The 25,094-nt window shown below is 44.3% G+C and overlaps 1 protein-coding gene across 2 annotated transcripts in view; it reads right to left on the reverse strand.

Annotated features, from left to right (window-relative positions):
• Positions 1–25,094, reverse strand: part of me2 (malic enzyme 2, NAD(+)-dependent, mitochondrial) — a 119,907-nt gene that overhangs the window by 83,745 nt on the left and 11,068 nt on the right. For both annotated transcript variants that reach the window (XM_085974866.1, XM_085974857.1), the window contains exons 2-3: positions 22,938–23,059; positions 19,744–19,877 (exon numbers count right to left, since the gene is read on the reverse strand). In XM_085974866.1, coding sequence (XP_085830992.1) covers positions 19,744–19,877; positions 22,938–23,045 — 242 coding nt within the window. In that variant the 5' untranslated portion in view covers positions 23,046–23,059. The remainder of the gene's footprint in view (positions 1–19,743; positions 19,878–22,937; positions 23,060–25,094) is intronic.

A 25,094-nucleotide genomic window follows, 5' to 3' on the forward strand; every position in this document is an offset into this window, starting at 1 on the left:
GCTGAACAGCCTGATAGAAAGCCGGAGAAATTATTAATAGTTATTTATCATTATCATTATTGTTATCTTATCAGTATTATTACTATTATTAGATAGATATATGTGCATGCCTCATGAAATTTATACTAAATCATCATTTAGCATTATAGAAAATAGTGTTTCCACACTCATCCCACAAAATAGGTCCATTTTATTTCGTTTTATTGAACTATATAAATGCGTTCTTTCCACATAAGCTGCTGGAATATCCAGGGCCTCCCGCTCCTCAACTTTTGGGATGAAGAGTACAGACCCCTGAATTCCTAAAAGCTATAAAAGACATTGATATAATTGTGTTAACAGAAACATGGTGCCAAAAGGACGTGCCGACCCACTGTCCTCCAATGTACCATGAAATCATTGTGCCCTCAGTAAAGAACACTAAAACACGCAAGGGCAGAACCTCCGGGGGAATATTGGTGTGGTATAAGGGAGAACTGGACAAACACATCTCACCGGTAAAACAGGGAAAATCACACGTATGGCTAAAACTAGATAAAAATATAGGAATAGCAAAAAAAGATGTTTACTTATGTGCGATCTACATACCTCCAATGGAATCGCCATATTTCGAAGAGGAGTTATTTGATACTCCCCACATGGAAATCAGCCATTTCCAGGCCCAAGGAAAGGTGATAATATGTGGGGACCTAAATGCAAGGACCGGTTGTGAACCTGACTTCATAGACCCACAGGGAAACAACCATGTGTTTGGCCAGACCCCTTTAGATGTCACACCAGCCATCGCAAATCGGAACAACCTTGATCGTGAAATAAATAAAAGCGGTAGGTAGTGCAACTCTGCCGAGCCTTAGGCCTGTACATAGTTAACGGTAGGTTCAGAGGGGACTCCCTAGGGAGACTCACATACTCCTCAACTCTTGGGTCTAGTGTGGTGGACTATACAATCACTGACCTGGACCCCTGCGATATCAACGCATTCACTGTCAGGCAGCAATCCCCCCTCTCAGACCATAACCAAATAAATGTGTACCTTAAACTTTCTGCCCAAACTACAGACACAAAAAAGGAACCCAGTAAGCTACATAAAATAAACCAGACATACAGATGGGCCCCAGACAGTGGAGATAAATTCATCACAGCACTAAAGTCACCTGATCTCACAAGTAAAATATCAAAATTTAAAGAAAACCCATACGAGATCACCAGAGATGGTGTAAACATGGCCATAGAGGATATAAATATGATCTTCCATGAGGCAGCTGTAAAAGTCGACCTTGTGAAACAGAAGAGGAAGCGTCACAAAAGACAAAATAAAAATAAGAAATGGTTTGACCACGAATGCAAAAATGCCAGAAAAGACCTGAGAAAAATATCAACGGTGGCATAGTGGTTAGCACTGTTGCCTCACAGCGCCAGGGACCCGGGTTCGAATCCGGCCTCGGGCGACTGTCTGTGTGGAGTTTGCACATTCTCCCCGTGTTTGCGTGGGTTTTCTCCGGGTGCTCCGGTTTCCTCCCACAGTCCAAAGATGTGCGGGTTAGGTTGATTGGCTATGATAAATTGACCCTTAGTGTTAGGGGGATTAAAATATGTGGGGTTACGGGGATCGGGTGGGATATGTGTCGGTGCAGGCTCGATGGGCCGAAATGGCCTCTATCTGCACTGTGGGGTTTCTGTGATTCTGTGATTGTGAAAAATATCAAACCAAAAGCATCGCCAACCAAACAATCCGGACCTACGTACTAGATACAATGAAACCCTCAAAAGATATAAACACACCATTAGGAACAAAACACAAAACTATACCCACAAAATACTCGAAGAAATTGAAAACTCCACCAATCCAAAACAATTCTGGGAAATGTGGAATAACCTGAGTACAACACAATTGCAAGCATTACCAATCCAAGATGGCGACATCTGGAGAACACATTTTGAAAACCTCTACAAAGACATCCTAATAAACGAAACAAACCCAAGTCAACATCAGGTCACAGAAAAACTCCACACATTAGAAGCAACAATTAAAGACAACCAAAACCCTCTAGACTCCCCAATCACATGGAAAGAACTGGCCACAAAAACAAAATCTCTCCACCTAAAGAAAGCCTGTGGCCCAGACAACATCAAAAATGAAATGCTCAAGTTCAGCAATATGGAGATGCAGGGTGCGGTACTCAAATTATTCAACATCATATTACGTTCAGGCTGTTTTCCCGATATCTGGTGCCAAGGACTAATCTCCCCCATATATAAAAGTGGAAACAAATCAGACCCAAATAACTACCGCGGCATCTGTGTCAACAGTTGTCTAGGGAAGTTATTCTGCAGTATTCTAAATAGTAGATTACTTGATTTTCTTAACAAACATAATATCCTCAGAAAAAACCAAATAGGCTTTCTTCCAAAACACCGCACCGCCGACCATATCTATACCCTTCACACCCTCATTGGAAAACATATACACCAAACAAAAAATGGGAAAATATTCGCCTGTTTCATCGACTTCAAGAAAGCCTTTGACTCTATATGGCACGAAGGGCTCTATTATAAACTTCTTCAGTGTGGAATAGGGGGCAAAGTCTATGACCTTATTAAATCAATGTATCTGAAAAACAAATGCGGGGTCAAAATTGGAGACAAACGCACCGATTTCTTCACCCAGAGAAGAGGCGTCCGGCAGGGCTGCAATTTGAGCCCGACCCTGTTCAACATATACATAAATGAATTAGCAGACATGCTGGAGCAAAGCGAGTCACCAGGTCTCCGTCTCCTGGATGGAGAAGTGAAATCCCTGTTCTATGCGGACGACCTGGTTCTGCTGTCTCCCACAGAACAGGGATTACAGCAACAACTAGACCTACTCGACAAATACTGCCAAAATTGGGCTCTAACAGTAAATCTAAAGAAAACCAACATCATGATTTTTCAAAAAAGGCCCAGATGTCAGGAAAACAAATACCAGTTTACCCTCAGTGATACCACTCTAGGACACACTATGAGCTACACCTACCTTGGTCTAACTATTACAGCATCAGGGAGCTTCAGCATAGCAGTGAATGCACTAAAAGAAAAAGCCCGAAGAGCCCTATATGCAATAAAAAGAAAATTCTACAACATCCAAATCCCAATCAAAATCTGGCTCAAAATATTTGACAGCATAATCCTGCCCATTGCACTGTACGGTAGTGAAGTATGGGGCCCGCTAAATCACCAAAGCTACACTAAATGGGAAAAACACACAATAGAAGCCCTACATGCAGAATTCTGCCGAAGCATCCTTCGCACCCAAAGAAAAACGCCAACAAATGCATGCAGAGCCGAACTAGGCAGATACCCACTGATAATAAACATCCAAAAACGAGCACTAAACTTCCTAAATCACCTCAAATCTAGCTCCCCAGACACCCTTCATTTCAAAGCCTTTCAGACCCAAGAGCTAAACCCAGAAAAGAGTCCCCTGAGTCAGCTGCTACTGAAACTAAGTACTCAGCCGGACCCTGACCAGCCCCAGACCAACACAGCCGTCCAAACACCAATCCGAGTGAACCAAATCATTAAAAAATGCAAAGAAACCTACCTGGAACATTGGAACAAAATAACTGAAAGCCAAAGCAGATTAGAATGTTACCGGGCCCTAAAAAGAGAATATAAACTGGCAGACTACCTCACGACCATCAGAGACACAAAACAGAGACAGACCCTCACCAGGTACAGACTAAGCGACCACCAACTGGAAATTAAAAAAGGCAGATACAAGAAATCCTGGCAGCCTAGAGAGAATAGAATATGCGATCAATGTCTGGCCGGCGAGGTTGAAACAGAGATGCATTTCCTCCTAAAATGCGAAAAATTCAACACATCAAGAAACATATTATTCAACAAGCTAAGCCAAACAACCCCAGATTTCAAGGAATTGGATGACCTGTCAAAATTGAGATTAGTCCTAGGAGAAGGAGACAGACCATACCTTGGGGCCAAATATGTAACAACATGTCACAACCTGAGGACTGTTTAAAAATTAAGACTGTTTAAAATTAATATTGAACGTACCAAATGAAGTACAAAGACTGTTTAAAATTAATATTGTTTAAAAGTAATATTGTATGTAACCAACAAATGTCAAATCGATTGACACCTACAGAATGTTGGAAAACTGTACCTTTTTGCTATGTAAGCTTTGGCAATATGGTTCTCTGTAAACTTTCATGCCAATAAAGCATTTGAATTGAATTGAATTGAATTGAGAGAGAAGGAGAGAGAATGGACAGGAGGCAAGAGAGAGCCGAACAGAGGATGAAGTGAGCCAAGCGGAGGAAGAAGAGAGGCCAGCAGAGGCAAACACCTCCCTGACCATCTCCACCCCCCCCACACCTCTCAACGCAAACAAACTGCTGAAGGAGAATCTGTCCAAACTAGAACTCGATTTCAACGAATACAGGGAAACACAGGCCAAGAATTTGAAGGAGGAACTCAAACAGCTGAAAACGGAAAACGAGTCCACCATCCACGAGTTGAGAAAGATCGTAGAGGAGCAAAGAAATGGGATCAAAGAACTCCGTACTCAGCTAAAACGATGGAGGCCGTAGAAAGGCAGAAAATTGAACTCAGCAGGCAACACAAACCTCTTAAGGTCCAAAAACCTGATGACACAAAAACACACACAGGGACACAGAACCCGTCGGATGCCCCCCCACACGAGGATGTCACACCCTCACCTTGCGACAACACACCGAAGGCCCCAAACCCTGCTCCTGCCACACAGCCTATCCCAGAAACCCAGCCAACAACCAGCCCTCAGTCGAGTCCTGCCCAGACTACTGCTACCCAGTCTGAAAAGCCAGCCCCTCAGGCGGTCCTGCTGACCGACTCCAACGGGAAGTTTTTGGACCCCCAAGAGGATGTTCCCAGGTCATCAAGTCCTGAAAAAATGGTGCAGCAACACAGGCCATGCAATGAAGATCCTGAACAAAGAATCCCTTGGAAGCCCCAAATGGCTTGTGATCCACACAGGCACAAACGACCTACGCACCCTACGGGAAGACACTGCTAGAGCGGTGAGCAGGATGGCGGAAAAGGCCAGCAGGGAATTCCCCGAGGCGCGGATCGTGATCTCCACACTACTGCCCAGAAAGGACACCCCAGCCTATGTAATCCACAACACCAACAGGGAGATCGACACGAGATGTACTGCCCTCCCCAACGTCTACCTGGCCCATCACCCAAACATCAACACAAGGGACCTCTATGACGAAATACATCTACTCAAACAGCGGATGTGGATCTTCGCAAAAAACCTCAAACACTGCCAAAAGACGCACCCCCCCCACCCCTCTACCATTGGGAGCCCTAACCCAAACAGGACCACCACTGTCCCCCACCCCCTATACAAAACCAACAACAGAACCGTGCTTTTGTACCTGACCCCAGACCCCCCTCTAGACCACAGACTGTAGACCAAGAACTGAGAAAGATCAGGACAATGCTAAGCACCCTGATGGAAAGCCGGAGAGAAATGCACTAAATTATTAATAGTTATTTTATCATTACTATTGCTATTATTAGATAGCAGTATGTGCATGCCTCATGAAATTTATACTAAATCGTCATTTAGCATTATAGAAACTAGTGTTTTCACACTCGTCCCACAAAATAGGTCCATTTTATTTCGTTTTTTGAACTATATAAATGCGTTCTTTCCACATAAGCTGCTGGAATATCCAGGGTCTCCGCTCCTCAACTTTTGGGATGAAGAGTACAGACCCTGAATTCCTAAAAGCTATAAAAGACATCGATATAATTGTTTTAACAGAAACATGGTGCCAAAAGGACGTGCCCACCCACTGTCCTCCAATGTACCATGAAATCATTGTGCCCTCAGTAAAGAACACTAAGGCACGCAAGGGCAGAACCTCCGGGGGAATCTTGGTGTGGTATAAAGGAGAACTGGACAAACACAGCTCACTGATAAAACAGGGAAAATCACATGTATGGCTAAAATTAGATAAAAATATAGGAATAACAAAAAAAGATGTCTACTTATGTGCGATCTACATACTTCCAATAGAATCGCCATATTTTGAAGAGGAGTTATTTGATACTCTCCACATGGAAATCAGCCATTTCCAGGCCAAAGGAAAAGGTGCTACTTTGTGGGGACCTAAATGCAAGGACCGGATGTGAACCCGACTTCATAGACCCACAGGGCAACAACCATGTGTTTGGCCAGACCCCTTTATATGTCACACCAGCCATCACAAATCGGAACAACCTTGACTGTGAAATAAATAAAAGCGGTAGGGAGGTAGTGCAACTCTGCCAAGCCTTAGGCCTGTACATAGTTAACGGTAGGTTCAGAGGGGACTCCTTAGGGAGACTCACATATTCCTCAACTCTTGGGTCTAGTGTGGTGGATTATACAATCACTGACCTGGACCCCTGCGATATCAACGCATTCATTGTCAGGCAGCAATCCCCCCTCTCAGACCATAACCAAATAAATGTGTACCTTAAACTTTCTACCCAAACTACAGACACAAAAAAGGAACCCAGTAAGCTCCATAAAATAAACCAGACATACAGATGGGCCCCAAACAGTGGAGATAAATTCATCACAGCACTAAATTCACCTGATCTCACAAGTAAAATATCAAAATTTAAAGAAAATCTATATGAGATCACCAGAGATGGTGTAAACATGGCCATAGATGATATAAATATGATCTTCCATGAGGCAGCTGTAAAAGCCGACCTTGTGAAACAGAAGAGGAAACGTTACAAAAGACAAAATAAAAATGAGAAATGGTTTGACCACGAATGCAAAAATGCCAGAAAAGACCTGAGAAAAATATCAAACCAAAAGCATCGCCAACCAAACAATCCAGACCTACGTATTAGATACAATGAGACCCTCAAAAGATATAAACACACCATTAGGAACAAAACACAAAATTATACCCACAAAATACTCGAAGAAATTGAAAACTCCATTAATCCAAATCAATTCTGGGATATGTGGAATAACCTGAGTACAACACAATTGCAAGCATTACCAATCCAAGATGGCGACATCTGGAGAACACATTTTGAAAACTTCTACAAAGACATCCCAATAAACGAAACAAACCCAAGTCAACATCATGTCACAGAAAAACTCCACACATTAGAAGCAACAATTAAAGACAACCAAAACCCTCTAGACTCCCCAGTCACATGGAAAGAACTAGCCACAAAAACAAAATCTCTCCGCCTAAAGAAAGCCTGTGGTCCAGACAACATCAAAAATGAAATGCTCAAGTTCAGCAATATGGAGATGCAGGGTGCTGTACTCAAGTTATTCAACATCATATTACGTTCAGGCTGTTTTCCCGATATCTGGTGCCAAGGACTCATCTCTCCCATATATAAAAGTGGAAACAAATCAGACCCAAATAACTACCGCGGCATCTGTGTCAACAGTTGTCTAGGGAAGTTATTCTGCAGTATTCTAAATAGTAGATTACTGGAATTTCTTAACAAACATAATATCCTTAGAAAAAATCAAATAGGCTTCCTTCCAAAACACCGCACCACCGACCATATCTATACCCTTCACACTCTCATTGAAAAACATATACACCAAACAAAAAATGGGAAAATATTCGCTTGTTTCATTGACTTCAAGAAAGCCTTTGACTCTATCTGGCACGAAGGGCTCTATTATAAACTTCTTCAGTGTGGAATAGGGGGCAAAGTCTATGACCTTATTAAATCGATGTATCTGAAAAATAAATGCGGTGTCAAAATTGGAGACAAACGCACCGGTTTCTTCACCCAGAGAAGAGGCGTCCGGCAGGGCTGCAATTTGAGCCCGACCCTGTTCAACATATACATAAATGAATTAGCAGACATGCTGGAGCAAAGCGAGTCACCGGGTCTCTGTCTCCTGGATGGAGAAGTGAAATCCCTGTTCTATGCGGACGACCTGGTTCTGCTGTCTCCCACAGAACAGGGATTACAGCAACAATTAGACCTACTCGACAAATACTGCCAAAATTGGGCCCTAACAGTAAATCTAAAGAAAACCAACATCATGATTTTTCAAAAAAGGCCCAGATGTCAGGAAAACAAATACCAGTTTACTCTCAGTGATACCATCATAGGACACACTATGAGCTACACTTACCTTGGCCTAACCATTACAGCATCAGGGAGCTTCAGCATAGCAGTGAATGCACTAAAAGAAAAAGCCCGAAGAGCCCTATATGCAATATAAAGAAAATTCTACAACATCCAAATCCCAATCAAAATCTGGCTCAAAATATTTGACAGCATAATCTGCCCATTGCGCTGTACGGTAGTGAGGTATGGGGCCCGCTCAATCACCATAGCTACACTAAATGGGAAAAACACACAATAGAAGCCCTACATGCAGAATTTTGCCGAAGCATTCTTCGCACCCAAAGGAAAACACCAACAAATGCATGCAGAGCCGAACTAGGCAGATACCCACTGATAATAAACATCCAAAAACGAGCACTAAACTTCCTAAATCACCTCAAATCTAGCTCCCCAGACACCCTTCATTTTAAAGCCTTCCAGACCCAAGAGCTAAACCCAGAAAAGAGTCCCCTGAGTCAGCTGCTACTGAAACCAAGTACTCCTACTCAGCCGGACCCTGACCAGTCCCAGACCAACACTGCCGTCCAAACACCAATCCGAGTGAACCAAATCATTAAACAATGCAAAGAAACCTACCTGGAACATTGGAACAAAATAACCAAAAGCCAAAGCAGATTAGAATGTTACCGGGCCCTAAAAAGAGAATATAAACTGGCAGACTATCTCTCGACCATCAGAGACACAAAACAGAGACAGACCCTCACCAGGTACAGACTAAGCGACCACCAACTGGCAATTGAAAAAGGAAGATACAAGAAATCCTGGCAGCCTAGAGAAAACAGAATATGTGATCAATGTCTGGCCGGCGAGGTTGAGACAGAGATGCATTTCCTCCTAAAATGCGAAAAATTCAACACAACAAGAAACATATTATTTGACAAGCTCAGCCAAACAACCCCAGATTTCAAAGAATTGGATGACCTGTCAAAATTAAGATTAGTCCTGGGAGAAGGAGACCATACCTTGGTGCCAAATATGTAACAACATGTCACAACCTGAGGACTGTTTAAAATTAATACTGAATGTACCAAACGATGTTCAACGACTGTTTAAATTAATATTGTTTAAACTAATATTGTATGTACCCAACGAAGGTCAAAATTGTTTTGACACCTACAGAATGTTGGAAAACTGTACTTTTTGTTATGTAAGCTTTGGCAATATGGTTCCCTGTAAACCTTCATGCCAATAAAGCATTTGAATTGAATTGAATTGAAAAATTGAGGAGAGAGAGAGAGAGAGAGAGCAATCACTTGCTGCACCTGCATACTAACCTTTTGAGTTTCGTGCACCAGGACCCCCAGATCCCTTTGTACTTCAGTACTTTCCAGTTTCTTGCCATTAAGATAATAACTTGCTCTACGATTTTTCCTGCCAAAGTGCATAACCTCACACTTTCCAGTATTGTATTCCATCTGCCAAATCTCTGCCCACTTACTTAGCCTGTCTATGTCCCCTTGCAGGTTTTTATGTCCTCCTCACTCACTACTTTCCCTCCCATCTTAGTATCATCTGCAAACTTTGATATGTTACACTCGGTCCCCTCCTCCAAATCGTTAATATAGATTGTAAAGAGTTGGGGACCCAGCACTGACCCCTGCGGAACACCACTAGTTACTGATTGCCAGTCTGAGAATGAACCATTTATCCCAACTCTCTGCCTTCTGTTAGGTAGCCAATCCTCTATCCATGCCAGAATATTACCCCCAATCCCGTGATTTTTTATCTTAACCAATAATCTTGTGTGGCACCTTATAAAAAACCGGCGCGAAGACCGAGGCCCAACCAGTTCCAGGGAGCAGCGGCAGCAGAGAGGTGGTGAGCCCGGTATAAAAACCGGCGCGAAGACTGAGGCCCGACCAGTTCTAGGGAGCAGCGGCAGCAGAGAGGAGGTGAGCCCGGTATAAAAACCGGCGCGAAGACCGAGGCCCGACCAGTTCCAGGGAGCAGCGGCAGCAGAGAGGAGGTGAGCCCGGTATAAAAACCGGCACGAAGACCGAGGCATACCAAATCAACAGCAGAGGAGAGAGGTAAAAAGTAATCAGAGTGTGACGTCCCCAGGGAGCAGGTAAGTGATTGGTTGGTGAGTATTTCTCTTTTTTAGACTTAAACTCTGTAGTTTATAGTTACTAGGGTCTTTTCTGGTGTAGCAGGGACTGTTTGGTAGACTATACAAGCGCCTTAGAGATATTTTTAATTGGTGATAGTAAATTAATTTAAATTAAGTAAAGGGAAGGTCATGCCAGGTGAGCACAGCCCCGTGATATGCTCCTCTTGCTCTATGTGGGAATTCAGGGACCCCGGTGCCCCTGATGACCACGTGTGCCAGAGATGCATCCATCTGCAGCTACTAGCAAACCGCATTGAAGCGCTGGAGCTGCGGGTGGATGGGTTGTTGAGCATTCACGATGCTGAGAGGTTCGTGGATAACACGTTTAGTGAGTTGGTCACACCGCAGGGAAGGGCTGCACAGGAAGATAGGAAATGGGTGACCACCAGGAGGAGCAATAGAAGCAGGCAGGTAGTGCAGGAGACCCCTGTGACCATTCCCCTCTCAAACAGGTATGCCGCTTTGGATACTGTTGAGGGGGATGACTCACCAGGGGAAGGCAGCAGCAGCAGCCAACTTCCTGGCACTGGGGGTGCTCCTGCTGCCCAGGAAGGGGGGAAAAAGAGTGGGAGAGCAATAGTGGTAGGGGATTCTATAGTAAGGGGAACAGATCGGCGTTTCTGTGGCCGTAGACGTGAATCCAGGATGGTTTGTTGCCTCCTTGGTGCCAGGGTCAAGGATATCACTGAGCGGCTGCAGGGTATTCTGGAGGGGGGAGGGTGAACAGCCAGAGGTCGTGGTCCACATTGGTACCAACGACATAGGTAAAAAGAGGGATGAGGTCCTGCAGCAAGAATTTAGGGAGCTAGGTGAAGGATTAAAGAGCAGGACCTCAAGGGTTGTAATCTCTGGATTACTCCCGGTGCCACGTGCTAGTGAGTATAGGAATGGGAAGATAGAACAGATGAATGCGTGGCTAAAGGGATGGTGCAGGAGGGAGGGCTTTAGTTTCCTGGATCACTGGGTCTGCTTCTGGGAAAGGTGGGACTTGTACAAGTCGGACGGTTTACACCTGAACCAGAGGGGAACCAATATCCTTGCGGGGAGGTTTGCTAGCACTGCTGGGGGGGGGGGGGGGGGGTGTTTAAACTAACTTGGCAGGGGGATGGGGTACAGAGTGGAGCTATAGCAGGGGGTGATTTACAGCCAAATACAGAGGAAAAAAACAAGGCACAGCAAATATGTGAAGGCAAAAGGGAATATGGCAGGGCTGGAAGGCATTTATTTTAATGCAAGGAGTCTTGCAAATAAGGTGGATGAACTGAAGTTGTTGTTGAACACATGGGAGTACGATATTGTTGCTGTCACGGAGACATGGTTGAGGGAGGGTCAGGACTGGCAGCTCAATATTCCGGGGTATAGAATCTTCAGGCGAGACAGAGGGGGGTGTAAAAGGGGAGGGGGTGTTGCAATATTAATTAAGGAGTCAATTACTGCTGTAAGGAGGGATGATATATTAGCGGGTTCCTCTAATGAGGCCATATGGGTAGAACTTAAAAACAAAAAGGGGGCAAGCACTTTGCTGGGAGTGTACTATAGGCCCCCAAACAGTCAGGGGGAGATAGAGGAACAGATATGTAGGCAAATCTCAGAAAAGTGCGAAAATAATAGGGTAATAATAGTGGGGGATTTCAACTTCCAATATTAATTGGGATAGTCAGAGTGTGAAAGGTTTAGAGGGTGCAGAATTCTTAAAGTGCATCCAGGAGAGCTTTTTGAGCCAACATGTAGAAAGTCCTACAAGAGAGGGGGCGATACTGGACCTAATTCTGGGGAATGTAGCCGGGCAAGTGGTGGAAGTGTCAGTAGGAGAGCATTTTGGCGACAGTGACCATAATTCGGTGAGATTTAAGGTGGTCATGGAAAAAGACAAAGACGGCCCGGAAATAAGGGTTCTAAATTGGGGGAAGGCCGATTTTAATATGATAAGGCAGGATCTGGCCAAAGTGGACTGGGAGCAGCTACTTATAGGAAAATCCACATCAAGACAGTGGGAGACTTTCAGAAGGGAAATAGAGTACAACGCCAACATGTTCCTGTAAAGGTCAAGGGTGGGACCAACAAGCAAAGGGAACCTTGGATGACAAGGGATATACAAAAATGCATTAGAAATAAAAGGGGGGCTTTTGGCAGTTACAAAAGACTAAAGACGGAAGAAGCCCTAGAGGAGTATAAAAAGTGCAGGGGCATACTTAAAAAAGAAATTAGGAGGGCGAGGAGGGGCCATGAAATAACACTGGCGAGCAAAATAAAACATCTTAGGATTTTCCTTTATAAGTATATTAAGGGCAAGAGGATAACCAGGGAAAGGGTAGGGCCCATTAGGGACCAAAGTGGCAATCTGCGTGTAGAGCCAGATGATGTAGGCGGGGTTTTAAATGAATTTTTTGCATCTGTGTTCACTATGGAGAGAGACGATGCAGACATAGAAATCGGGCAAGGGGACTGTGACATACTTGAACATATTAGCATCGAGAGGGAGGAGGTGCTAGCGGTTTTAGCAGGCCAAAAAGTGGATAAATCCCCAGGCCCGGACGAGATGTATCCCAGGCTGCTGTGGGAGGCAAAGGAGGAGATTGCAGGGGCTCTGACACAAATTTTCAGAACCTCTCTGGCCACAGGGGATGTACCAGAGGACTGGAGAGCAGCTAATGTAGTACCATTATACAAGAAGGGTAGCAGGGATAAACCAGCGAATTACAGGCCAGTGAGCCTAACATCTGTGGTAGGGAAATTATTGGAAAAAATTCTGAGGGACAAAATTAGTCTCCACTTGGAGAGGCAAGGATTAATCGGGGATAGTCAGCATGGCTTTGTCAAGGGTAAATCATGTCTGACAAATCTGATTGAATTTTTCGAGGGGGTGACTAGTGGGGTGGATGAGGGAAATGCTGTGGATGTGGTTTACATGGACTTCAGTAAAGCTTTTGACAAAGTCCCGCATAGGAGACTGGTCAAGAAGGTAAGAGCCCATGGGATCCAGGGTGCCTTGGCGCGTTGGATCCTAAACTGGCTGAGTGGCAGGAGGCAGAGGGTGATGGTCGAAGGATGCTTTTGTGACTGGAAGCCTGTGTCCAGTGGGGTACCTCAGGGATCGGTGCTGGGTCCCTTGTTGTTTGTGATCTACATAAATGATTTGGATGAGAATGTAAAAGGTATGATCAGTAAGTTCGCAGATGACACGAAAATTGGTGGGGTGGTAAATTGCGAGGAGGAAAGCCTCAGGCTACATGACGATATAAACGGGTTGGTCAGATGGGCGGAAAAGTGGCAAATGGAATTTAACCCTGAAAAGTGCGAGGTGATGCATTTTGGACGGACAAATAAGGCAAGGGAATACACAATGAGTGGTAGGACCCTAGGAAGTACAGAGGGTCAGAGGGACCTTGGTGTACATGTACATAGATCTCTGAAGGCAGCGGAACAGGTAGATAAGGTGGTTAAAAAGGCATATGGGATACTTATATTCTATGCCTCGGCTAATGAAGGCAAGAGCAGGGAGGTTATGATGGAGCTGTACAAAACGCTGGTGAGGCCACAGCTGGAGTACTGTGTGCAGTTCTGGTCGCCTCACTATAGGAAGGATGTGATTGCTTTGGAGAGGGTGCAGAGAAGATTCACCAGGATGTTACCTGGGATGGAGCGCCTCAGCTATGAAGAAAGACTAAACAGGCTGGGGTTGTTTTCCTTGGAGCAGAGAAGGCTGAGGGGGGGACCTGTTTGAGGTGTACAAAATGATGAGGGGCATAGATAGGGTAGATAAAGAGGAACTTTTCCCCTTAGTAGGGGGGGTCAATAACAAGGGGGCATAGATTCAGGGTAAGGGGCAGGAGATTTAGAGGGGATTTGAGGAGGAACTTTTTCACCCAGAGGGTGGTTGGAATCTGGAACTCACTGCCTGAAAGGGTGGTAGAGGCAGGAACCCTCACAACATTCAAGAAGCATTTGGATGAGCACTTGAAATGCCATTGCATACAAGGCTATGGACCAAATGCTGGAAAATGGGATTAGACTGGACAGGGATGGATGGGCGGCGCAGACACGATGGGCCGAAGGGCCTCTTTCTGTGCTGTAAAACTCTATGGCCTTGTCAAATGCCTTTTGGAAGTCTAAATACACTACGTCCACTGGTTCCCCTTTATCCACCCTATATGTTACTTCCTCAAAGAACTCCAGCAAATTTGTCAAACAGGACTTCCCCTTCATAAAACCATGCTGACTTTGTCCTATTAAATTATGATTATCCAAATGTCCTGTTACTGTCTCCTTAATAATGGACTCCAAAATTTTACCTACCACAGATGTTAGGCTAACCGATCTATAGTTTCCAGCCTTCTGTCTACTGCCCTTTTTAAATAAGGGTGTTACATTAGCAGTTTTCCAGTCTGCCGGGACCATTGCTGAGTCCAGGGAGTTTTGGAAAATTATTACCAATGCATCCGCAATCCCTACCGCCACTTCCCTCAAGACCCTAGGATGTAAGCCATCAGGTCCAGGTGATTTATCCGCCTTGAGTCCCATTATTTTACCGAGTACCACTTCCTTAGTGATTTTGATCGTGTTTAGCTCCTCCCCCCCCATAGCCCCCTGCTTGTCCAATGTTGGGATCTTCTTGGTGTCCTCTACTGTAAAGACTGATACAAAATATTCAGTGTTTTTGCCATCTCCATATTTCCCACCATTAATTTCCCGGTCTCATCCTCTAAGGGACCAACATTTACTTTAGCCACCCTTTTTCTTTTTATATAACTATAGAAACTCTTACTATCTGTTTTTATATTTTTTGCTAATTTACTTTCATAATCTATCTTCCCTTTCTTAATCAATCTTTTTGTTATTTTTTGCTGTCTTTTAAAGACTTCCCAATCTTCTATCCTCCCACTAGATTTGGCTACCTTATATGCCCTTGTTTTTAGTCGGATACTATCCTTAATTACTTTACTTAGCCACGGATGGCTATCTTTTCTTTCACACCCCTTTTGCCTCAGTGGAATATATATTTTTTGGAAGTTGTAAAATAACTCCTTAAATGTACACCACTGATCATGTACCGTCTTACCCTTTAATCTATTTTCCCAGTCCACTCTAATCAATTCCGCTCTCATACCTTCATAGTCTCCTTTATTCAAGCTCAGCACGCTTGTTTGAGATCCAATCTTCTCACCCTCTAATTGAATATGGAATTCAACCATGTTATGGTCACTCATTCCAAGGGGATCCTTTACTAGGACATTTTTAATTAATCCTGTCTCATTACACAGGACCAAATCTACGGTTGCTTGCCCCCTGGTCGGTTTAGTTACATACTGCTCAAGAAACCCATCCCTAATACACTCAATGAACTCATCCTCAAGGCTGCCCTGCCCAATTTGATTTGTCCAGTTAATATGATAGTTAAAATCCCCCATAATTATAGCTGTTCCCTTATTACAAGCCTCAACTATTTCCTGATTAATACTCCGTCCAACCCTAATGATACTATCCCCTACGACTACAACATTTCTTTTTACCCCATCCACTTGAATGGCCCCCTGTTCCACGGTGCTGTGGCCAGGTTGCTCATCCTCCCTGCAGTCCCCGCTCCCGCCCTCACAGGGAGTAAGAACCTCGAACCTGCTTGACAAGAGCAAGGGCTGCATCTCCTTCAACACTACCTCCTGGATCCCCGTGCCTGCCTCACTCCTAGTCACACTGTCCTGTCCCTGACCACGAACTACATCTGCATTAATTAATTGCATAGGTGTGACTATCTCCTGAAACAGAGTGTCCAGGAACTTCTCCCCCTCCCTGATGTGTCGCAGTGTCTGAAGCTCGGTCTCAAGCTCTTTAACACGGAGCCTGAGTTCCTCTAGCAGCAAACACTTATCGCAAATGTAATCACCGTGAGCCTCAATGGGGTCCACCAGCTCCCACATTTTGCAACAGTAACACATCACCCATATCTATATAATTAATTAAATTTCTTATTATTAGTTATGAAGGTCCTCTGCCCCGATATAGATGATAATATTACACCACTATTTAATAGGACTTACCAACTTAAAGGTGTAGAAGAGAAGGAAAAGGACCTACCAACCAGCTGATTACCAACCTCCCTTTTGAATGCTGTCTGTGGGGCCTGTCCGGTTGAATTGTCTCGCTGCTCCGCTTCCGCAGTGCTGGATTAGCCTGAGAGTAGGAAGCAAAACAAAGCAAAAACACCCCCTCACCTCCCACTTGCCCGAACTCTGCCACTTACCAAACTCTGCTTACACTCAATGCACCGCACTCATAGCTGCCGCACTAAGCCCGCCAGTTTTTATACCCGGATTCTACTTCAGGTTTAAACTCCCCAACAGCTTAATTTACTCTTTAAAAAAAAAAAAAAAAAATTAAACTTACATCAAATAATTAACTTTTTCCACTCACTAAATTTCAGTAAATACACTTAAAATGACTTTTTCTGCCACTTGCCAAACTCTGCTTACACTCAATGGAGAAGGGGGGGAAGAGAGGGGGGGGGGGGAAAAAGAGATGGGGGGGGGGGGGGGGAAAGAGGGGGAGAGAGTGCCCGTCCTGCGGCCGCAAATGGAGCCGGGACCGGGCGTGAGCCGGCTTGAGGCTGAGAGAGGGCTGGGCCCGGTTGCCAGGGTAACCCTTCCCGCCCTCCCGAGCACCAGCCCCCCCCCGCCCGAGCCGGCTTCAAGACCGCCGATTGCGGCTGGGCCTGCGCGCCGCACGGGGAGAGAGACGCCGCCGCTCAACGGAGCGGGCTCTGTGGGTGTGGGGGAGAAGCAGAAACATAGATATCAGCTTCTAGTCGTTGGCACCAATCACTCACCGCAGCTTCGAGTCGTTGGCAGCAGTCACTTCGTTTATAGAAAACCCTCCGCCCTCCCGAGCCCCGGGACGGGGCCTGAGCGGGCTTTAGACCGCCTATTGCGGCTGGGCCTGCGGCCTAGTAGAGGGGGGAAAGCCAGAGTCCCCGGGCAGCAAAAAAAGAGGGCGAAAGATAGGAAAATTAATCAGCTTACAAAAAGTCTTTAGAAATTAATTTACTTTTTTTTTTTTTAAATAAACTATTGTGTACAGAAAGTGGGAAAAAAAAAATCAACTCGGGAATCAAGATGGCGGCCACTCACCTCAGCAGGATTAGGCCCGCCCACACACGCACCGATTGGTCAACCATCAGGTCACTGAACTGTAGGATTGGTCAATCACCAAGTCACTCAACTCTCGGGTGGCCCGCCCGCACACGCAATGAACCCACCCCCGTGACGCAGCGACTGGTCAACTGTCGTGTCGCTCGACTGTACGATTGGTCAACCTTCACGTCACTCAATGCTAATGAGCCGATAATGAGCGGAATTTTGAATGTTGTTTGGATACCGTCGGCACAATTTTTGTCTGACCAAAAAGTAAATACGCTTATGACCATTCCGGAATCATAAGCTTTCTTTTGATATAACACATGTGTAGGTATGCTCTATAACTTGTGTGTATAACAGACAGACGAACGAGCAATTATATATAGCCCCATATATATTATATATATATATATATATAAATATAAAAGATATAGATAGATATATATTATATATATCTATATATATATAAAGCGGCTCTTCTGTCTGTCTGTCCCGATGTCTGTCTGTTCTCTATACGTTTGAAAGTTACAGAGCGTACCGACGCGCGCGTCGCCTCAAAAGAAAGCTTGCGATTCCGGACCGGTCATAGGCGTATTTACGTTTCAGCCGGACAAAAACCGCGTCCGCGGTATCCGAAAAACGTTCAGCCTTCCGCTCATTAGCATCTCATTAGCGACTGTGTGACGTCGAGGTCGACCAATCGGACGGCGGGTTCCCTCCTACAGTTGAGTGTCGAGTGACTCGACGATTGACCAATCCTACGCTTCGGTGACCTGACCGGTCGACCAATCGGTGCGTGTGTGGGCGGGCCTTATCCTTCTGAACCGAGGTGAGTGGCCGCCATCTTGATTTTTCACAATTTTTCCCCCACACTTTCAGTGTGTTAGGGAAGTAAGGTAAATATTTGAATTATGTGTTAGGGAATTAATTAACAATTTATTTGAGTTTTATATTGTGTTTAGCAACCCCTCCTCACCCTCGTGTAGGGGGGACTCGGGGCCTGAAGCTCAAAAAATTTCTCTCTCTCTCTCTCTTCCCTCTCCTCTTCCCTCTGTCTCTCTCTACTTCCCCCTCTCAGGTTTCACGGTGTCGCGGACGGAGCGCGGGCGGGCCGCCCGAAGTTTCCCGCTCGCGAATGGCTGCCAAGCCGCCCTTGCCTGCTCCCCGCGGGCCGCCTCGCGCTGACCGCGCATGCGCCGCCCGCACTGACCGCGCATGCGCCGCCCGCACTGACCGCGCATGCGCCGCCCGTGAGAGCCCGCTCACGGCGCCGGCCGCCGCTCAGCATTCCCGCTATCGCAACGGCACCGGACCTCAGGCGCTAGGCAGGGGGCGGGGCCGGAGAGAGGGACAGAGGGGAGCGGGGGAGTAGGGGAGGGGTGGGCGAGGGGAGGGAGAGGAGGGGAGAGGAGGGATAGGACAGGGAGAGGACATGACAGGGAGAGGGGGGGACACACAGGGGCAGGGAGACCAAGCGCCCCAAAATTGCCCTCGCAACGCGGGGCTCCCCAGCTAGTCTATATATAAACGGATCGATCTGTCTGTCTGTCCTCCAGTGTGCGTCTGTCCGGCTATGCGCTCGAAAGTTATAGGGCGTACCTGCGCGCGCGTTACCTCCAAAGAAAGCTTACGGTTCCGGTACGGTCGTAAGCGTATTTACTTTTCGGTCGGACGAAAATTGTTCGCGCCTTATGCAAAAAACCTTCAAAATTAAACTCATTATCTGCTACTTAGCATTGATTGACTGACGTCAAGGTTCGACCAATCCTGTGCCGTCACGATTGACCAATCCGACAGTTCGGTTGCCTGATGGTTGGCCAATCGCTGCGTCTGTGGGCGGGACTAATGCTTTTCAACTCCGGCACCGGGCAGCCATTGCCTCAAGCTAAAAACCCCATTTACTTCCAGCTCAAAATCTGCTCATGGTATTAAAAAGGTAGAAATGTTGCCCGGCAGCAGATTGAGAGAGGGACACAGAGACAGGGCCCAAAAGCCTGGGACTCGATTTAAACTGCCCGGCCCAAAACAGCCCTGAGCCGGGCTCCCCCAGCTACTTTATGATATATATATGATACATATATCATACATACATACATGATACATACATACATATATCCTACATACATACATCTCTCTCTATGTATCTATCTATATATATATATATATATATATATATATAAAATTATATAAAAATAAATAAATAAAATATATTATATATATAATATAGAGATAGATATAAAAGATGCACAATTGTCCATTTCTGTTTCTGTAGCCACAAGGACCTAGCCAACTACATTCTTTCAGTTCTACTATATAATACACAATAAATGAGCTAGCTCTTACTTTGTTAGAGGATCCTCAATTTTTTCCAGGTTCTTCTTAAAGCGCAATGCTTGAATATCTTGAGTTTCTATTTTAGGAGGTAGAAGCCCATGCAGGCCAAGAATCTGTCGTTCTTGTAACGTGAAGGCCATGCCCTAGAAACATCATATTGACAAATGTCTCAACTGTGGCAATTAGTGCATTGTAAAAATTGTACACAAGGCTATATAGAGCCACACTTCGCACCTACCTTATATCCTTGGTCAGGAAAGTCAATAAAGATTGCCTAAAAGCCTGGCACAGATCTAATGCCAATCATGCTGTACAATACGAGAATTTTGAGGAACAGAAAATGACCCTTTTTTTTTTTAAATAAATCAATCCCCACTTACCCACCTTTTCTCAAACACTTTTCTCTCAAGAAACACATTCAACTGTTGCTTGAACCAATTTTTATTAGTGCTTCAATTGCCTTTTCTACTAATTTATTCCAATTACTCTTTTCTTCCCATTTCCTAATATTCAAAACAAATTGAAGAAAGAATTGAATTTAATTTAATCTGCTCATGTTTTATCACATTCACTGATGTAAGTCTCCAATTTGATGTCCTAGTGATGACGAGATCAATTTAAAATAGAGATTAAATACTCATTGAATAATTTTCCTCTACAAAGGTCCCAGTAGTCAAATGTGACATTCTTGTTGGATATGGTTATCTGGTTACAGGGTACAGGAAACTTTCAATTTACCGGCACCTAAATAACCGGAAATCTCAGTTAACCAGCAAAATTCAGGAGTAGGTTTTACCTCATATTTTTTTGCCTTTTTCCATCTGTGCTGTGCAAGGGTGTGGCTGCAGCTGTTGCTAAGCTACAGAGATGCTTGAAACTTGAGGCCATTGTTCTACAGTTGTTGCTAAGCAACAGGGTTTGTTGCTTTATACGGAGCTGTCAGCTCTCCCTATCTTTTACTATAGCGTTCGGTTATCCGGAATTTTTGATGAACCGGCACCACGTCGGTCCCGGATAAAAAAAAGTTTCCTGTAGTAGGCTTCAGACCAGCATTTCTGTTATAGGATTGTCACTTCCTCATGTTTATCTTAAATGGATAAGGGAAGCCTTATTTCAAAGTTTCTTCCAAAATATTATAAATTTGGGCAAGAAAGGGTAGGGTGAAAAAAAAAGTGGAGTGAAGCTTTCCACCTTCTGGACTTAAAACATAGAATAAAAATCCACTTTGTGTTGCAACAGATTATCGCATCACTATCTCTACTTTTAACATTCTCACCACAGAATAGAAGCAGCCATGTTCATATCAGTAAGAGGCTTTTGCTACTTTGGGTTCCTCAGTAACTTCACAGCAGAAGAAACATTTTGTCTTTGTAGGCTCTGTTCTTGCCCAGGAAGCAGAAAATAATTAGGTTGGAAGATTTCATGGAACACATTTTCTAGAAAGAGGATACAGATCTCTGCACATGGTCAGTAACTAGGTCATAAATTCAACACAACATGAATGAAGGCGCGATTATGAGATTTTTGTTTTAAATGTGGGTTGTTCAGACATGGAAAGCCTCATCAGAAACTGGCGAAAGCAGAATGCATAATCATTTAAAAGGAAAAGAAAAAAAATGAAAAGGGTATAGGCTAACGTCAGGGGAATGGAATTAAACTCTTTCAGGAGAGTCAGCATAGGCACAATACGACACATGGTCTATTTTGTGCTGTAAAACTTTGATTCTGAAGAATCAGTGGGTATGCAAAACTTGAACTGCAGCCTCTTGCACATTCTCCCTCCTTTTGCCCCGCCACTGGCAGCCATACATTCAGATGACAAAGGGCTCGATTTTGTCAATGGGGAGTTTTTGAAGGCGGGACTCCCACTTTTTGGGTTGTAGTCCCGCCACCATTGACTTGTGGTCAACCCACGCTATTTTCCCTTGATTGACCTTGTTAAGCCCGCCCAGCGGGCTCAGCAGGCCAATTAAGGGACACCTAGTTACTGGTGACGTCAGCGATTGACATTTCATCTGTCAAGAGCTTTTGACAGATGAAAAATCAGCGTTTGACAGCTCTGTGAAGCTGTCAAACTCTGACAATCTGTCTTCTAACTTGAGTCCTTCTACTCAGACTCAGTTAGAGCGCTCCAGACCAGAAAGCAGAGGCTGCAGCTTTTGACAGTTCAGTGGCCATTCTACTTTCTGTGCCGGTGAGCGGAGGGACTCCAGAGAACTGAAGGAAAGAAGCCTGCAGGAGAAAGTAAAAGGTAAGTAAAACTTATTAAAACACTTTACACTTAGCTCACACACTTACCTCTGCACACACGCACCCATCACTCACCTGCACAATGGACATCTCGACCCCTCCAACCCCTGCAGACAGACGGTCCGCCTCGCTAACTTGGCGTGGTTCGGAGCCGTCGGACAGCCCACACTTCGGAGCTAAAAATGGGGATTAGGCAAAAAACTGCCTGTTAACAGGCAGTTAATTGGCACTAATCCCCTTCCCGCCTCGGGGAGGCGGCTCCCAGCACAGGTCGGATACCCGCCTCCTGGGACATTGGCACGGAGGCGGGATGAGTTCCTGCCCCCCGATTCTGCAATTTTCCCACCACTCCTGCCTCCAAACCCGCCTCCTTGGGGCTTGGAAAATCGAGCCCAAAGTCCCAGTAACTGGAATTCCTTCCCTAAACCCCGCCATCTCTCGCTCTCCCTCTCCTCCTTTAAAACCTTCCTCCTTGACAAAGCTTTTGGTCACCCTTCCTAATCTCTCTTCCTTTGGCTTGGCGTCAGTTTTTTAAATTGTTACTAGTGCTATATAAATGCAAGTAGTTGCTGTAGCAAAACAGTATCAATCTGTTTTTTTAAATGTATATGCAGTGGTATGGCCAATAGCAGAATGAGAAACTTTTAGAACTTCGAATGCGTTTTTTTGGCACGAAGCAAACGTGTCTGGAATAGACGTGCAAATAAGGGAAAACAAAAGCAAATGTTCTGACGATAGGTCATCAACCTGAAACGTTAACTGTTTCTCGCTCCACAAATGCTACCTAACCTGCGTGTTCCTAGCATTTTCTGTTTTTATTTCAGTATAAATATATAATACAGAAGACAAATGCAAGATTCCAGACATCAGATACAGGAAACTCTGGTGGTGTTCTGCAATATTGATGGAAAAAATATTATGCTACTTTTTAAATTAAAAAAAAAATCAAATACCTTATTTGTTCTGGGACTCAGCATCAGTGGTTTACCCTTCTCCTTTGTGTGCACACACCGGCACATGTATACACATGGTCTCATGGCCAAATTAAGTCGAGACAACATCTTTAATATTCAGTCTGCAGGAGTTAAAAGTAAACTATGTTAGCCATTTTAGTAGCATAAGTTGATAGCATTCTAATATTAGAATATACAATGCATGTGGATTCAAGCCCACCTAAGTATTTGGATTCAAAAGCTTAACAAACACATGGTGCCAGATTTCCCCGATTGGCACAATGCAAGCAAAACAAGGCATTTCAGCAGGCAATAGAGGAATGTTTAAATCCTTTTAAAACCAATTCAGAAAATAAAGCCCCTACATATAGGTCAGATGCTTAGCTGGATTTGCAAAAAAGCTCCCAGAAGTTCAGATATCATTTAAGTCAAGATTTACATCCTCTGAACCCCAGATGAGAGTATTTATCATCAGGTCATTCTGTTAAATTTGACAAGGTTTTTGCAGGGGTAGGAATTGCTCTACTTTCTACACCCTGTAATTTCTCCAAGTCATGAATCAATGCAGCGGAGGTGAATAATTTGCCTCCAGACTTCTGCAAATGCCACTGTAAGCCAACTGCAGAGGGTGTTTGAAAGTGGTAATAATGAAGCCCCTCTCTCCCCCAAAAGTGGCACTTCACAAATCATTCCCAGAAAGCAGCGCCGGTTTGGAAACATAAGCAAACATGGAGGTGACACCAGTTCGTGCTCTGTATGGGCTTGTAGAAATCAGCTGATTTTGACTGGAGTTTACAGTGATTAATCTATTGCTAATCACACATTAAAGTCTCATTTGGTGCACCAGGTATAACAACATTAGACAAGACCACCAATGTACACATCTTTAATGAAAATCAAAACTTACTATTTGAATTATTTATGGAGGCGATCCAATACAACTAATTACTTCTGGTTAGCAGGAAGTAATATTAATAACTTTTCATCCAGCTCGCAGCGGAGCTTAAAGTGAAGGTTGCTGAATCACTAAATAGACTAACAGTGGACAATAAAAGTCAATGATCCAAACGGGTTCAACTTCCTGCATGGTTAATGTACAAATGTACGATCACAGTTCAGTAACCATACATTCACTTACAGCAGCCACGCCCACTCATGCTGCTAAATATACTTGACATTGGTCTAACAGTAGTGCTTATTGAAGCCTGGTTACACATTTACTTGTGTTTATATCCCATATTCCAAAGTCATACAGTGCAATATGTTGCTTAACCTTCTATTTCTATAGTTAAAAATCCTCCAGTACTGAAGAAAATCTAAGAAACCCATTACTTCATGGTGAAATCTTGCCAATGACAAAAATGGCCGCGAGTTGAAGTCCTCCGAGGTGCGGCTGCTGGCAACTTAATTTTTTACCAGGGAGGGGCAGAACAAAGTGCAGAGCTTATGCATTCACTGTCCACATACCCAAAATAACAATATACTTGGTTAACCTATGCAAAGTCAATTGAATTAATTATCGAGACAGCATTACTACTTTCGGGATCATTTCGATGATTTGTAATTCGAGAAATGTGTTCTAAAATGGCCCCAGCAATTTCCAAGAACTTCTCTAACACAATGGACTTGTGACTAGTGTTGGCAGAGTATTTTTTTGTTGAATTTTAGACCCAAAGTGTTGGAGCTATTGCAAGAAAATAAAAAAAAGACTTCGGTGTAACAACAGGGGCAGCAGGCAAGTGATCTATCTACAAGTTCTAAGTTTTGCATCTGGTGCATGGCTGATGCATGTAGGGTGCAAAAACATGCCGACGATCACCTCATTCTTACGGAATGTGGAATTAACAGTTTTTTCACCATTTCAAAAAAAAAAGTTCAAATCATAGCCCTGAAAAATATTCAAATTCTTTGAGCAGCCATTCATGGTTCCCAACCCACCTCCAAAAGTAAAATTTATAAAAAAGGTAACAATTCTATAAAAATAATCTTATTCATTCCATCTTCAAGTATGTTTAACAACTTATACGCCAGCCTTTCCTCTGTCGCAGGGAATGGAGCAGAAGGTCAATTCCTTAGATCTTTGATTCTTGAGCTGGGCCTTGGGTTGCAATTGATTTTCATCTCTCCATAGACAACTCATGAGCTCAGTGCCCCACA

The sequence above is a fragment of the Somniosus microcephalus genome, chromosome 2, assembly GCF_052327205.1.
Source record: "Somniosus microcephalus isolate GS21.2 chromosome 2, FLI_Smic_1.0, whole genome shotgun sequence".
Classification (NCBI taxonomy): domain Eukaryota; kingdom Metazoa; phylum Chordata; class Chondrichthyes; order Squaliformes; family Somniosidae; genus Somniosus; species Somniosus microcephalus.